The sequence below is a fragment of the Psittacula echo genome (assembly GCF_963264785.1).
Source record: "Psittacula echo genome assembly, chromosome: 3".
Taxonomy (NCBI): Eukaryota; Metazoa; Chordata; class Aves; order Psittaciformes; family Psittacidae; genus Psittacula; species Psittacula echo.
Genome location: NC_137736.1, coordinates 20,182,043 through 20,199,038, shown reverse-complemented (window position 1 = coordinate 20,199,038; position 16,996 = coordinate 20,182,043). Strand labels below are relative to the sequence as shown.

The window sequence follows — 16,996 nt, the reverse complement described above, 5'->3', positions numbered from 1 at the left end:
AGCCGTGAGTATTTAAAAAGACAAAAATACTTAAGATATTCAAAATGAAAATAAATGTCTGCAAATTGTTTTCTGAAGCATTTTGATTTCTCTTTGTATAAATATTATCCCAAAATAATGAATGACTTCCTTCTCCCTCCTCCAGGAAAAACAAGTTGACATTTTAAACATTTTTATTTTCTACACAAATAGCAAGCCTCAAAATAGACAATTTCAAAAGAAGCACCCTATCAGATTTAGCTTGAGGGTTATGGTCTTAGCAAATGATTTGAGCTTCAAATGTGTGGACTGTGATTTTGGACACTGGTTTGTAAAAACCAGTATTTAAGCTGAAATTAAATGGTGTACCATAGAAGAATCACTTTCGCATTTAGCAATAGATAAAGTCTAGGTAATTACCGTCAGTACATATCAATGAATAAACACAGAAAAAAATCATGCTATGGGTTTGATGCATTAAGTGCTATTGGTTATGGGAAAACAAGCAGAGGGAGGCTTTGAAGAAAGGGATAATCAAAAAGTTGGATGCTATTCTGCAGAAAATTAGGTTTGAAAATTTTAACCAAAAGCCAAAGAAAAGAGAGCTGAGAAATGATGCTTAGAAAACATTATTATCTAATGTTGACCTTGGCAAATCAAGGTCATTGGAAGAGTTTTTAAAGTCATTTATGAAGTAGAACTTAGATTTACTGTTCCCAACTGCAGTGATTTGTTGCTAATTAACCAAAATAAATTGATTCTATTTAATCAAATCATTTAGCACTTTAAGCACAGACTTAAAGCCATCTTTGTCCAGAAAAGTATTATATGTGTAATTAGCTTCATTCAGGTTTTAAGGAGCAAAGCTATATCTCTTAAAACATCTTGAAGCACTTCTCAGAGTACAATCTGCACAGTAAATGCAAACAGTGACTCAATAGTTTGAATTAGGTACAATATTTCAAGAATCACTGCAAAGGACATCTTTGTTCTTAGTCTACATTAAAACATACTTATTAAACACATCACAAAATATATACTCCCGTACCAAAAAAGGTAGCTATATATAAAGGTAGCTTTATATAAAATTTCCTCCTCACTAAAACTAGAAACACATAGGTTTTTTCATCAATTGAACATAAGTTTCCATGGATCAAATGAAAAGATGAAATATTTTCCATAAATTTGAGAAATTATCAAAGCAATGCTCATTTATGTGCAACAAAGCACTTTCCTTTCTGCAGAAATTGTTCAGCAATTTGTACTTGAAATATGATTTTTAGATTATGTTATTTTTATATTTCATAAAATCTTTATTGTTGTAATAATTTTTACACTTTCTTCTTCTAATGTAATTGAAGCTTCTAATCAGATATCTTTGAAGTGATACCCTGTCATTTAGAAGGCGGTATCTCCATGCTAGAGGCACAGAAAAATAATAAAGCACCAAGAGTGTATTTCCATTGTCGGGTTTGGACCACACATGAATAAGCAAGATGCCTACAGGAAATGGTGTTTTCAACTGCACATATTATCAAACCAGTGAAAAGAAGAATGACTAAAGATGACTTGTAGTCATTACCCTCTGCAGTCTTTCGACGTTCATGTATGTAGGGACTCCTAGTAGCGACTGACACCAGAATAGTTGCTGATGGAATAAAGAGAATCTTCTTGAGCAAAGTACAGGCATCTGTATCTATTTCTCAACTTCTAGTATGCATCAGCTGCTCTCATTTCACAATTAAAATCTGTCCCCTCCCCATTATTCAAATGGAAATGCTGAGAAAGTAATATATTTACTGAATGCTTTTAAGCAACAGTAGCTGCTCTGTGAGGCTTTTGCTGCGCTTTGAAAATAAAAGTGCATTTATGCTAAAGGAACACCACTGGCAGAGGAGCTCTCCGAGTCTTCATCTTGTTTCCCTGACAATCTGTTTTTATTCTTTAGGGCTGTAGACCATTAAAAAGAAAGAGTACCAGATAAATCAGTTTTCTTTGGTAAATCTTTCTGTTATTTTTCCTGAATTTCTTCCACAGTGTTCTTCCACAATAAAGGTTAGATGTGAAATATTTCAGGTGAAAATCCTAAAGAGATCCTTGAAGTCTCTGTTACTGATTTCTTTTCAGTCCATTTAAAACATTCATATTTGATGTAGACTTTTCAAGATTAAAAGGTAGAGCTGGAAGGTGGATTTCTCAGAATGATGATGAGAGGAGAATAACATTGGGAGAAAATAAAATTACTTTCAATTCCTTTGACCCTTCTGAAAGTAGAGCATCTAATTATAACTCCCAGACAATATAGGAGGACTTTGACATAAAAGTTACTCTTGATAGCATTGAACAATTTATCAGATTACTGAGTTATAAGCACTGAGCAGCTGGGTAACCTAGACTTTGAAGGGCAGAAAATAGTAAGACAGACATGCATCAAGTTATCAAGCAGAGTTCTCATAGGCTGAGAATGTATGGTTCTCTGGTATGACTGCATTTCTGAAGATGCATGTTTAGAAGTCCCTCCAGGACCCTCATAGTCCTAGTAAGGGAGAGAAGATTGTAAAAGGAAAAACTACATATATGCACCGATCTATCTAACATTATGCTGTCTTTAGTACTGTGATAAGACTGTGAAAGTTTACAGTCATTAGTAAGTCAGCGATCAAGTATAAATTTGGCACATATTTTTCATTATTTAGATTCACTGTTACAGAAAAGTGACAATCACTGTCATGATATAAGTTTAGACTTTAAACTGAACTCCCAAGTGGCCCTGAAATACAGAAGAGATCCTTGCTCTTTGACCATTTTGCCACCTATCCAAAAGCAAGATTATCCCCATCCACTGCATATTTTGTGCCTCAATAATTTCTGAACAAGAATATAATCATTTTTCCAATCAAACAAACGCCAAATTCACAAATATTACAGGAAGATCATTACAAGCTTAATTATGATTAAAAAGTGTTTCTTGGGATTCCATCTGATCAATCAGTGAAACCACTAATAGGGAAACGACAAACAAGAGACATCTGTACAAGCACAGAATCATGCCACCTTCTTCGTAGAAACTCGTTATATAGTCATTCAGTGTGGTAACATCAACATACAGTGTTTATCTTGGCAGTGCAAGGCTGTAAAACAGTTTTATACAACAGTTTCCAAATGAGGGTTCTTTTTTTTTTTTCTCTGCTGTTTCAGAAAACAACATGCAGGATTTGAATCTATATTCAAACATAGACATCTACAGCACAGTAATTATTCTAGTAATACAATACTGGATTTCCTACAGTAAAAATGTTTTAGGAGTTGTAATCACTATGAAAAACTAATTTTACACACTATTTTGAGACTGTTCCAGGTCATAAGAACCATTTAGTTACAAGCTCCACAAGGAATTATTTGGTCTGAAGAGAGTAATTCTTTTTACACGCAAAAAAGCTTTACAGAGAATCTGGAAAAAATTTACCAATATTGCCTGATCCCTTCCAGGATTAAGTGATACATTCTTACAATATACAATTATGCATTTTTAAGATTTCTAGTTTCATCAAAGACCATGTAACACTAGAAATATTTTTGCAACAGTATTCACTTATTCTTCAGGTCCAGAAAGTGCTAGGTGTCTTTTACCTCAGATACACATCATAGATCAAATTCAACCCCAGTGCAAAGGTGCAATTTCATTTGCTTTCATAAAATACGCCTTTACTAAATTCCAGAGCAAAAATCACTGACTCTTATTTTCACAGTTTCAGGTATGTCTACATATGCATTAATGATCACTGAATCAATACAAACCTTATTGTTCTAGTAAGATGCTACAACCATCAACAAAGCAAGAGAGTTTGCATTTTCTGGTATCTGTGCTGCACTAAGTTGGAAAACTTGTTATTTTGAAATGAAAAGCAGGAAAACAATTTGTTTCAATGGCAGGCCATGCGACTTGGTGATTTGGGCTATGAAAGTTAAAAGCTTTCTGGCTTTGCTTCAGAATTTTTTGGTTCAACACAAAAATAATACTCTTCAAGGAGCAAACTCCCTCAGTGCTCATCTTTCTGATCTCTAATGCTGAGCTTCACAGAGAATAAAATTAAACTGAGGTATCTTACTTAAGTGATATAACAAATGTTTGCTATGGAAGTCAGTTACCAGGTTTAGTTCGTGGCTTTTGGGGTCTGCCAGATGGTCTACGTTTAGATGCAGAAGGTTTGAGTTTTGCTTCTTTAGGAGCTGAAAGAAATACACTGGATTACAACATTATCCTTTCTACTGTATCACATGAAAATCACTTTCTTCATGGCTGAAATGAAGCAACAGATGGCTACTGAGAACAAATGCAATGGCAAAATCAGACTTGCTAAGAAGGTTTCTCAAAACTCTTCCAAAGACTTCACTACCACACAACAAAATCTCTGCTTGTTCTTTGCTGTAGTAGTCAGTAATTAAATTTAAAATAAACAATTGTAGCTTTCAATCACATCAAAATGTTCCTCTCATTAAGTTAGCAATTCATTATTGCAAGACACCTGACAGGTAAAATAATAATGCTGTTTATTCTTTTGAACTCCAGGTTGGTTTTAAGCATTTGAAAGACATATGTAGAAAAGTAAGCAAAAATGTCCCAAATTTTCAACACTGTAAAGAAATTACTGGTAGTTAGATGGAAAAACATGGACTGCAAAGAAGAGTGGCCAACAGCTACAAAACCATGTATTACCTAGTGTTGGTTTTGGTTTTTCAACAGTCTGAGAAGCTTTAGGCTCCAAAAGTGACGGTTTAGGGGCTAGAAAAGAAAAATTCAAGTATGATCAAACAGATTAGTAGCCTTATCAGCAGTAAACTTTAGCATTACAAAGGTTCAGGGTGTGTGTTTTTAAACCGGTTAGATAAGCATGCAACTATGTCTTGCTCTTACACATAATATCCTTTACTCCTTTCAGGTTTGTTTGCTATGAAATTACACACGGTATGCTTGTGGCTATGTGTGAGAGTCTGCTTCTGAGGCTCCTTCCCCATATTTATGTCCTCAGGGCATTTTTAATCCATTGTTTGATTCAGTCAACAGATGAGGGCTCTGACTGAAGAAAAGACTTCAGTCCATAAGAAATACCAGAGAATCTATACCAAAGAGGAAACCTCTAAATGCCAAAATCTTGCTGAGATGAGAACAGAAATATTTTAGTATTGCTCTAGAAATGCACACCATAATACTTATTGATCCAGTACCTGAATCACTAAAGGACACAAAATCAGCTCCCTTTAACGCCAAAAAGAAAATTAGTAGAGATATCTATTATTTTATCAAAAAGCAGAAAAGGAAAAAAATACATGACACATTGATAACGTTCCCATGGTCAAAGAATGAATCGCATGTATATGAAAGTTTTCCCTTCTCCTATGAGAAAGCTCTCCTATTTCCACTAAAATGGCAATCCTTTCAATTGAGTTCCCTGAAGGAGGACTAACTGATCATGAGTAGTACTTTACTTCAATCAACAAACTTTTGTGACTAGTAAGGATGCCATCTTTGCCATAGTATGCCTGTGTGAAAGGGCAAGATGGGGACTGGCAAAAGAGATTATAGAAATAATAATCACATATATTTTTTATATATGTGACATAAAACAATACTTCTGTGCCACCCAGAAGTAGTTTTTTTCCCTTGAAGTCCTTTAAGAAGGTTAAAAACCTAGAGAACTTATTTATATATTTATCACTGGACCTAAATGAGTAGAACTGATGAGCTTAATGCTCGTTCCTCTTATCAGACAACATCAAATGACTGATTTTAGAATGCTGAGTTAGTCAAGATGCACAGATCCTGTCCCTTTTAGGAAATTCTGCTTAGATTATTTGTAGTGAATATATCTCTCTGCATACTAACTTATAAAAATGGTGTGCAAAATTACCAGGTTTCACATGCTGCACTTCTGGGGTAGCAGATGGTTTCAGTTTAGAAGGAGTAAGCGGTATTTCTTTTGGAGCTGAAAGAAAGAGCTCAGATGGCAATCAAGAATTGTTTGACAAGGGTTTCCCACAACAAACACCACATGCCATAAGTTTATACTGAAGAAAAGACGACTTAATATGGAATGTCAAAGACACCTGATTAAATCAGTGCGGAATGGAGATGATATTGAAATGCCGTGCATTGATCAGAAATAGATCCTATGTCTCCAAAACAATGAAAATTTCCACAATGAAAGCTCTACATATCCCAGACAAAGACAGCACATGCGTGTGCATGAATGTAAAAGAGATAGAACATTTAATAACAGGAAGATGGTGATTTTCATGCAAGAAGCAAGTTTTACTTCTCTGAGGACAGTAAAACCATCCTGAACTATGTTCTCATTCAAAGATATGTCAAGAACAACAAGTCTAATGACAATGGAAGAACAAAACTCTATAGCCAGGAAGAAGAATGATTATGCATGTGAAATGATATGCTAGAAGAAATGCATTCATATGGATGAAATGCTCAAAACAAACACAGAGCTTTTCACTAGGTGAAAACAACAACATTACCTAATGTTACCCTTGGCCATTGAAAAGGATGAGAAGTTTTAGGTGTGAAAGATTCCAGAATGGATTCACTTGTTGCTGTTGGAGAAAATGGTGACAGTCGTAAGAGAGCAATGAGGTAATGGAAGAAACTCTTTCTTCATAAGCAAAACCAAATTTGTTTCTACAAGAACAACAAATACTTCAACTATGTTTGGACACATCATTTTAGTATGCATTAGACAGAAATTCTGTCTTTTGAACTCCACAGAGCTTCAGTGACTATAAATCATCGTATTTGTGATGTGTAGAAATATTGGATGTTCATTTCCTCCTGCCTTCACTGCAACTGGTCTGCATCTCAACCACTGCCAAGTGAGATTTTAAGTAGAGCATCTGAAAATTTTGAGGTTTCATCTGTCACTTAAGGGAGATGATATGGTGTAAATTGTAGGAATTTAATAAGGAGGACATGTTGAACAATCAATTATCAGATATTAAAAACAAAATTTGGAGTAGAAAGCTGACAAGTGATACAACTGCGGTTTCAGTCCAAAAGCATTGAGTGTCTGTAACTGTTAACCAATTTCATGCTTCGTATCCTTTCAATATCCAATTTCACTCCTTCATATTTATAAGAAGGCTACAGCAGCAGAATGCAGCCTACAGCACACACGGAAGTATTTTCATCAGCATTACTGGACAATAAATACTCTTTCCTTAATTATCTGTGGCATAGTTTTCAAAATACTGAAGGAGAACTATGCGACTATGAGTTACCATACGCATCGTAAGTGTTAAAAGGCACCAATTTAAACCAATTAACAGAAATCTAAATACAAATTTCAGGTGTTAGGGTCTTATCCAAATGTGCACTGAAAGTGAGGATTAACAGTGAACTCACTTCAGTGAGTTTAAGAGCATGGTTTGAGCTAGCGAATTAAGAACAAGCTAGAGATTATTGTACCTGGTCTAGCATCTGCTATTTCAAGCTTACTAGGTGTCACATGGCTTGAAAAACAGCTGAATACCACTGAAAGCTATAAAGATCCCAGGTTACAGTACCTGTGATTGCTAATTCTACACATAGGTTCTTTGTTTTAGAAAAAAAGTAAAATGTTACAGGTTATAACATATTTAAGTTTGCAGTGAAGAGGTGAACCCACAGTAAGCATGCCTTACCTTGACAGTGGAGTAGTACTGTTTAAAGGGGGACAAAATAAAACAGAAGTGTAACCCAACCAAAGCTAGTAATACTTTAGATAGCACGGTCCACATAGGTTAAAGCTTAAGCCCAGAAAATATGAAGGTAAAAGAATGAAAGAACTTCCAACACCATGCCTGTAAGAATGAAGTGCTCCAAAAAAGGCAGAAAAAAAATAACCTACAAAACTAAAAAACACTGCAGATAGATTTCTATAAAAAAGACTGCCTTAATTCTCCTCAGTACTTTGTTTTCTGTTAAGATTTGTTAGTGAATTTTAATGTATGTGTACATACACACATAGAAAACAATGGTAAAATAAAAAAAACCCTCCACTGCACAGTAAGAGATACTAAGAAAGAAGCTTACTATGCTGACATAAACAACAGTATGTGTGTATCCATCAGACTGTAACAATTAAGCTTGAAAGAAAAAAACCAAGTAGTTTTAAGATTTGTATCACACTTAAGGCATAATAATAATTAGAAAAAAATAAAATATTACTTCATTTAAGTATTCTCATAATAGCCCTAGTAGCATTCTGAGAGACAAATGTAAGATCAGAAACACTATCAGGTGAGTTTCTCAGCAGGAAGCACAAGTTGTCATGTAAAAAAGGGTACTTTTTCTATACTCATGATCATGACTCAAGCAGAAAACAAGTATGGCAGATGATCAAAATATCTGGGATGAACAGAATTAACCAAAATTGCTATCAAAAGACCAGAAGTGGTTTAACTGAAAAGCTAATACATTACTACTACCCGTAGTTGTTTTTAGCACATGAGGTGTTCTGGAAAGTGGAGACACAGATTTTTCCAGGTCAGCTGAACTTGTAACTGCAGAAAAAGGTAAATAACCTTGAGAGATAGATTCATATTGGTGCAGACATGGGGAGGAGGGGGGGTAGCAGGGTGCAGGGGAGGAGAGATCAGAAAAAGATTGCTTTACATTGATGTGCAAGATGGCAACACCACTATACTACAGTTTCAGAAGATTTCCAACTTGAAAATAAATGAACAAAACCCCAAAGTTTTGAAAAAGTCTCATGTCCCTAACCGACACAACAGGACTTCCAATTGATCTGTGTATGTCTAACATCAAAACCACTGTGATTTTGACTTCACCTGCAAAAGAGACCTACACATTTAAATTACATGCAAATATGAATTTCTACAACCAGATTATTGGTTTATTATTATTATTATTATTTCTACAATAATTTCTATTACCAACACTTTGCTTGTTTCAGCTGAACAGATGTTAGTACTTTGAGTTATAGGTTTTATTCTACTACTACACATCATGTCATTAAAAATAAATTGTGGTATTTTATATAATTGACATAATGTAAATTGACATGGATTTTGTAACACAGTGAAGAACCAGGAAGTGACACAGAAAATTCAAAACAATACTACTGAAACATTGACTGTCAGGTTTAGGAAAATTTTCCTTCACACCTTTTGCACATTAATATCTTGGCTGTGAATACAAATTTAATCTTAGATATATATGAACCCAGTAAGGAAAGTTCCAAGGTGAAATAATAACATAACTTGAACAAAAATCTTAGTAACAGAGAAAACTGCAAAATAATGTGCATAGTATGACTAACAAAATATTTCCTAGGGTAAAACGTCCCAGTCAAGAAAATGTTTTCATAACTGATAATGACTCTGTATGGTGGACCTTATAGCTGACAGATTAAAACCACCCAAACCAGTACTGATTCCTGTGGGTTTCATATTTGATCCTATGACACAGAATATCATCATGTAGCTATACAGCCTAACTACCAACACTGCAGACAACACCAAGCAACAAGAGCAAACAGCATGTAACTATAACATCCTTGACACACAAACAAATTCTAAGTTATGGAAGAAACAAATACAATTTACCAGTCTCTATTTTTGATATTTCTGCAGATGCAGGTATTTGGGATGGGAAAGTAATATGATGAGAGTCCAGTGAAGCTGGAAAACAAAACAAAACAAAGAATTGTTTTTGGCATCATCTGAACCTACAGACTGAACTAATTTCAGGCCACTACTAAGGAACTAGGGACTTGAGACAGGAAAAAATCTCTAGTGCAGATGGAATGGATTTTCTAATGTGAATGTGCAAAGATGTACTGGTGTTGTAAATGATAAAGAAGCTGTTGCAAGAAACATGAAGAAATAATCAAAGACATAAGACACCATGATGGAAAAATATGAAAAAAGAACATAAAAAATAACTAAAAAAATGAGGGAAATGCAAAGAAAGATTGCTTATGCCTTGCAGAACAAGATGTTACATACAAAAACATAGTTTGAAAACATTATTTAAAAATAGGGGTAACAGAGATGTACAATTTCTGAACACAGAAAATATTCTCTTGCAAAAGAGAAGGCAGAAGGATCATAAAAGGATTAATATACGTAAAGAACCCCAGCATCATCGGAAAAGACCCTGAAGTACATGACACAGATAACAAAACCAGAAGATTTCTCCAGTGCCATAAAAACACACTTCAGAATCAGTTTCTGCCTCTTCGATGGACACACAAGAAACACTGACAGCACATCTCTACGATCCAACTGTGTCTCAGTGGGAAGGATAAATTAATAAAGAAGGATACATTAATACAATTCATTACACTACTAACTTGCACTTGACTTCAGGTCTCAGGGCTTACCAGCCTGCCCATATCATGCTTTTGTTACCTCATGGGCCAAAAATTACTGCCAAGCCGCACAACTGGTCTTGCACACCTGCTAGTGTGAAAGCAGCTATCGCCACGAGCATCTCCACCCATTGCTGTCAACCGCCATATCCAATGCTTAAGTAAATACAGCCTTTCTGTGAACAGCAGTTTCAACTACACACTTGTGCTTCACCCTTACATAGGCCAAAGAAAAACAACAGTTTGGCTAAAAGCGCAACAATAGCTCCTGAGAGAGCACTTCCCATCTGCACTGTGACTAGTTCTGCAAGAAATGGAGCACAGCCAGGCACCAAAGGCTGCCGGTGTTTTGGAGAAACATGCTGTGATTCACCGGAAGCTGAAAGGAGGCATCGTCCTTACAACCTTGCATCCCTGATGTGACCCCAAAACCAGCAGTAGAGCAGAGTGCTCCCACTCCTAGGTGATGGCAATGTAAAGGTGTGGGCAGATGACGATGGGCTGCCTTCAAAGTCAGCAGGGAAGCAACCAATGGCTGCACCCTTGGACCTGCAAACACTGGTGGGCAGCTGAACCACAGAGCTGTCCCCTTGTGCCAACCCGGATCAGCATAGCCAGGATTTGCACCTTAAGAACGCTGTCGTATTTGAATGTGTCAGAGAAAGGAAGGTCTGCTACCAAACCAAATGAAGCAGGGTAATGGCAGAAGAAGGCAAGGTGCAATAATGTGTTCTTTACGCACGCTGCCACTCAGTTCCCACAGAAAATGCTTGTCAGAAATGGAGAAGCGTGGGATCAAACAACAGAATCACAGAACAAGTGAGGTGAGCGCTTCGGCGAGCCAAGCTGCACCAAGTCTTCGTACTCTCCATGGAAGATGAGACGGATGCCAGGTGTTTTGAGGTGGGAGGCATGATAGGAAGAGACAAAGGGGGAAATGGAAAAAGAAGGGGTTTTGCTAGTTACCCATCATAGTTTGATGTGTTGTCAGGGAGGAAGGAGTGGTAGACTTCAGCCTTGGTCTTCGAGTAGCTAAGATCAAACACAGAAACCACCTTCAGGTCCTCACACAGGCTGTTGTTGCATGGCTGGTATCAAGACAGAGCTATAAACAGGGAAACATGGACCTGCTTGGAGCAGGCTTCCATGTCACGGCATCACTCCCCGTAGCTGCATGATGCCATGTTCCAACTGGCATAGGTAGCCCGAGGTAAACCTAGAAGTGGAATCTCAGTAAACCTAGAAGTGGAATCTCAGAAAAAGCAGCAGAAAGCTTACAAATGGAGCAATTTCTAATCAGGAGCCATAAAGGAACAACTGCATCATTGACCCACTCTTCTGGACACCAAAACATCTGAACTGGCTCACTGCTGCAGAGAAAAGCATTACCAAAGTAATCAGCACAGGAAAGGAACCACTGACTATTTACCCTTCACAGTCCGTGTGGTTTTCAATGAAGCAGACGAGGTGGATTTCAGCTCCGGTCTCTGGGTTGCTGCGATCAGACACAGAAACGACCTTGAGACACTCACACAGTTTTGCCACAGCAGCAGAAGCAGCACCAGTTCAAAGGTCCATATTTAGGTCAACACATCCCTTCTCCTTGCAGTACCTTGTGACTCAGTGATCAAATCAGCAGGCAATTGTCTTGCTGTGGTTGCAACTAACACAATACTGTTAAACTCAGTAGCTAAATGACCCTCCATCATCAGAAAAATGTCTAAATGTCTACTTTACCAATACACTTCTGACACTTTCCAAAAGATGTTACAAGACCAGTTGTTGCAGACTGAACATGGAGCAAAGAGACCCACTTTTGGATTCAGAATTCAAGATGACAGGTCATACGTACACCCCAACTACAAAGAACTATGAATTCTAAATTCTTCCTTATTCCAGCTCTAAGAATAAACTGCACATTATCATTTGAATACTCAGTCATTACTTCAACTCTGTTCAGAGTTCAATAACTTTGCCACAAGGTTTTTCCTTACTGTTCTTGTCACTAATATTATTATTATTTTTACAAAGAACAGACTATGTAAGTCCTCACCATTCCCCTGAAGAGCTTAATCTTTCTCCATGTCATATAAAAGTTCCCATTCTTTCTTTAGGTTAGTCACTGAATCATAGAATCAACTTATGTTGGAAAAGACCTTTAAGATCATCAGGTCCAAAAATAACATGCCTATTCATCAAGCTTGAACTTCATTGTGGAATGAAAGAGGAAAAAAATTGTTTATGTCCTGTAAGTAAACTATGAGACAGCTATACCACGTCAATAGCAAGACTAAGAGGTAATAAAACTATGCTTCTGATATATTGGAATTTTTCATTCTAGAGAGAATTTTCAAAAGAAAAACTGCATCTACAGACACACAGGGATTTAATGACAAATACTTTCCCCCCCCCGTCCCTGCAAAAAGTGATGGAAAAAACCATAGGTTCAAACATCAGAATCACATCATTAGTATGGCAAGTGTTTTCGCAAGCCAAAGTGCATTAACAAACCTAGTATTGCTCAAAGCAGATGAACATTTTGTCAAGTGATGGCAGGGGAAAAGAAAAAAATATAAAATACCATATTTACCCTCCAATGTTCTTTGACTTGCAAGGTAAGGAGAGGTAGATTTCAGCTTTGGTCTCTGGGTAACTAAGATTAAACCAGAAAACTGCCTTCAGATATTACAGATAAACATTCTTTTTTCAAAGCAGTGTCAGTACAGAGTTTTAAACGAACAAAGCCCATATTCTATTCAGCTTTTACATAAATATTTGCATCCATCACAATATTATTGGTTTTTTAAATGAGGGTGGCCTCTCTGAGTTAGTGTAGAATACAAACAGTCTTTTAGTGAACTAGGCCTATAAAGCAGAAAATTACAAAAAGGGATTGAGAAGCTTAGCAATTAAGTATCTCATTGTCACCATTTCTAGAAATGACTGACCATTAGCACATTTGGCATTGCCACTAACAGGGGGAAAAAAATCAAAAGTTATTGATTAAAATAATGCTTATCATATACAAGTATTGCCAAAAAGAAATTATGCTGGAATATTGTTTACCCTTTACTGTCTTCCTGGTTTCCAGTGAAGGAAAAGATGTGGGCTCCAGTACTGGTCTTGGAAGAGCTAAGATTAGAGATGGAAACTATCTTGAGATATTACGGCAGTCTTTCTATGACAGCATCACTTTAATCGCATCCAAATAAATCAGTATTTAAATTGTGGCTTATCAGGTATACTTTTCCTACCAAATAAATCATACAGCAATTTTTTGTCACTCTCTGTAACCAAAAACCCCAACGACTAGTTAAACACTGTTCCTAGTAGACAATAATGGCAGTCATGATGTTCCAGAGCTGCATTTTTACTGCAGTAAATAACAGATCCCCCAACTAATTTTCAGGCATAAAATATTTTCAAACTATTAATTGAGAAGAGGTCAGCAAATATGTAACCAAAATCCCTGCCTGCTTCAAAGATACTGTCAAGTTTTTTAAATGACCATCTTATTTTAAATCTGAAAAAACCCCTAACCCCCAAACCAAAACCCAACAATTAACTAGCTCTGATTACTATATTCTTCACTATTCTTAAAAATCTGAACTTTGGGGTTAAAGTAACATATGCCTGGAAAAAAGGAAACAATAGCTTCTCTGCAGAAAGATGCATACAAATGAACTTCAGGATTTTCATCAAGAGCTGAGCCAAATACTAGAAGAAATACTTGTGCCTTCTTAACCAAAATCTGTATGAATCTTTAATGGAACAACAGGAAAATCATCTTTTTACAAGTTGGTATGAAAGACTGGTCTTTTAGCGCTTTGTACCAAAAATCCTTTATAGCTTCTGACCAAGGAGTGGTAATACAAAATAGCTCTTTAACAGGCTTGCCATTTAGACTCAGAAGCAAATGTGTTCACAGAAGAAAAAAAGCAAGCAAGTGGCAATGTGATGAAAACTAAAATGTAATCCCACACTGCTCACCCATCACTCTTGGTCTAGTTTCCAAAAAGGGTTAGATGTAGACTTGAAGACTAATCATTGTGTAGCTAAATCATAATATGAAAGTCATAATGAAATAAGCAGTCTCTGCACAAGCGATAACACTGTGGTTTTAAAAGAAAAAAGTAAGTCTAGGTTGAAAGTGATTTTCATTGCTTGAATAACCACATTAGTTGTTTAGGTTGAGTAGTTCTGTAGAGCACAATATTAATCAGTCTTCAAGAAAAGAGGCAGAGTTCAAACATGCTTGAAGAATTTTTGCACGTAAACATTTGCTAGAAACAATAAAAAAGTCATCAACTAAATGATAGGTTTTTAAAAGAGATCATTAACTTCATTCAAGGACCCACTCCAGGGGAAATAACATGTAAGAAAGCATTTCATTGCAGGCTTCACTGGGTGGCTGAGCACCCTCACTCTCCTTTAGTTGAAAGGTTCTTCTGTTTACTCTCTCTTCTCTTCCCTTCCCCTTCCTTCCTCCCTAACATGCGCATGCAAAACTAAACCCCAGAATTCCTTAGGTTATTCCAAGGAAGTCCTTTAAATACAAACAACATAACATACTAATGGTTCCCATCTCATACGTATGTTAATTAAACATTATTATCATATTTAATTATATTTTTAACTCTCCTTCAAATCTGGGACTTATTTTTGCATGTTTACGTTGAATTCCAGACTAGATCACACACTATTTTCTCAATTCTCCCAAACACTGAAAGTGTTGAGAAATTGATCCCTCTGGTTTGAAAAGAGTGCAGTATAACTTTCTTTATTGGCAAAGCATGCAGAATAAATAATTGAACTTGGATGTACTATTATACCGATACATAGAAAGCCATTACTGAAACTTTCTGTTAAGGCATTTGATTGTAAGTTATTGCTCAGTATGAAAGATGCATAATGATAAATACTTACTAAAACCTCTGAAGAATAAATGCATAAAACTTAACACATCTCCATTTATTGAATTTAAGACTATTTACTTGAATTGAAAAGTTTTGGCATTAACCCACAACTACAGGCAGTTGGACAGTTACTTAAAGTTTCCTGTAAAATACCCATTTAGTCCACTTCTTACTGCAAAGGAGTTCTAGCAGCAACTTGAAACAGACTTTGGATGGAATTATTATTGAAAAAAAATTAAATATTTCTTCATGTAGAGCCAGTAAAAGCAGAACTGTAAGCACTGATTAAACTGTATTTGTTGTCATTTTATAAGACATTGATAAGTTCTAGCTTATTTTCTGAACACAGGAAGTAAAAGAATCCTAAAGAATAAATGCTGGCAAGGAAGAACAAGAAAGTTATATAATTTAGATTATGATACATCAATAAGTGTAATTTAAATGTAAAAAAATACCATCTTCCATCCAGTTTAATTTTACTGGAGTCTGGTATAACAGGTTTCAAAAGTGTGTTTGAAAAGCACCTCAACTACAATAGACACACCAGCTCAAGATCAAGTTGCAAGTATTTTCCTTAATTGCAATGTTGTGCAGTTTAGTTTAAATAGATGTACACGTGATAAGCAAGCTTTTATTTCTTTTAGCCTTGGACGTATGCTGTTGCATTTACTGGCAGCAAAACGTCTACCTTAAATAACTGCTTTAAATATATTCAAATGAAAGGACTTAAGGGTCCATTTTGCAGTATTTTGAAGCCTACATGTTCACTGTTATTGATCCTGTTATTTCTATGGGACATACTTAACACTTTCAACCATTAGAACAGTTTCACTGAGAGGTTTAAACAAAACTTATATTAGCTTTCACTCTTACCCATATGCAGTATTGCAACTTAAAAAATGAGAACACTACTAGATGCAATAAAACACATCAAAGCCTATTATCATCAAGCACAGCAATATAGACTTGTAAATATATTAAGAATGTTGACCAAAATTAGAAGAGAGTATTTAGTCTGGTATTTGAGACAGCAAATTAATTATGACAGTTTTGTAGTTATTCTGATTAATTTTAAACTTAACTGAGAATATACCATAAGTAAGATGAAATCTCTGTGAGAATTTCTATTTTAAAATCACATTTTTAAGTATTACCAGGTACAGCTGGTGGCATTTCTTGGATGCCAGATGTTTCAGATCTTGAAGAAATGTGCTGCTTTTCATCAAAAGCTGAAAGTAAACCTGGAGTTAAAATGTGAACTGACTTCAGAGCCAGAGTATTTTGACAGCAGCTGTTGGGCAGTTCAAGACAACACCAATGTGAGATCAAGCAAGACAGCAGCAGCTTTAAGGATGAGCTGTGAAATGTGGTGTCAAATAAACAACATAAACACTGAAACTGGTGTGAAATGAAGTAGGGTCAATTCTTCTATCTCATGCTAGGAAGAATTCTCAGTGGGTTTTTTTTTTGGGGGGGGGGTTGGTTGGGTTTTGTGGGTTTATTTGGTTTTTGTGTTGATTTTTTTTTAAGTACTTATGCTTTGAAAAAAAAAAAATGCAACTACCAGAAGAAAATTAAAGGCAACATATGCTAGCAGAGGTCTTTTTGTAGACTATTTAGTCAGTGTGGTAAGTTATTTTTCAGCTTTGATTAGACAGAAATGGCCAAGTTGTGGATGGACAGACGAACAAGACTAACATCAAGCAGTTTTCAAAGCAACTT

The 16,996-nt window shown here is 35.9% G+C and overlaps 1 protein-coding gene across 1 annotated transcript in view; it reads right to left on the bottom strand.

Moving 5' to 3' along the window:
• The window catches only part of ABI3BP (ABI family member 3 binding protein), a gene marked incomplete at its 3' end in the record, with an annotated part of 147,773 nt that overhangs the window by 54,270 nt on the left and 76,507 nt on the right, over positions 1-16,996 (bottom strand). The window contains 11 exon segments of the mRNA XM_080613490.1: positions 1,562-1,627; positions 4,129-4,209; positions 4,697-4,762; positions 5,889-5,963; positions 6,508-6,582; positions 7,451-7,506; positions 7,508-7,523; positions 8,452-8,526; positions 9,592-9,666; positions 11,325-11,390; positions 11,788-11,853. Of these exon segments, the coding sequence (XP_080469616.1) occupies positions 1,562-1,627; positions 4,129-4,209; positions 4,697-4,762; positions 5,889-5,963; positions 6,508-6,582; positions 7,451-7,506; positions 7,508-7,523; positions 8,452-8,526; positions 9,592-9,666; positions 11,325-11,390; positions 11,788-11,853 (717 nt within the window).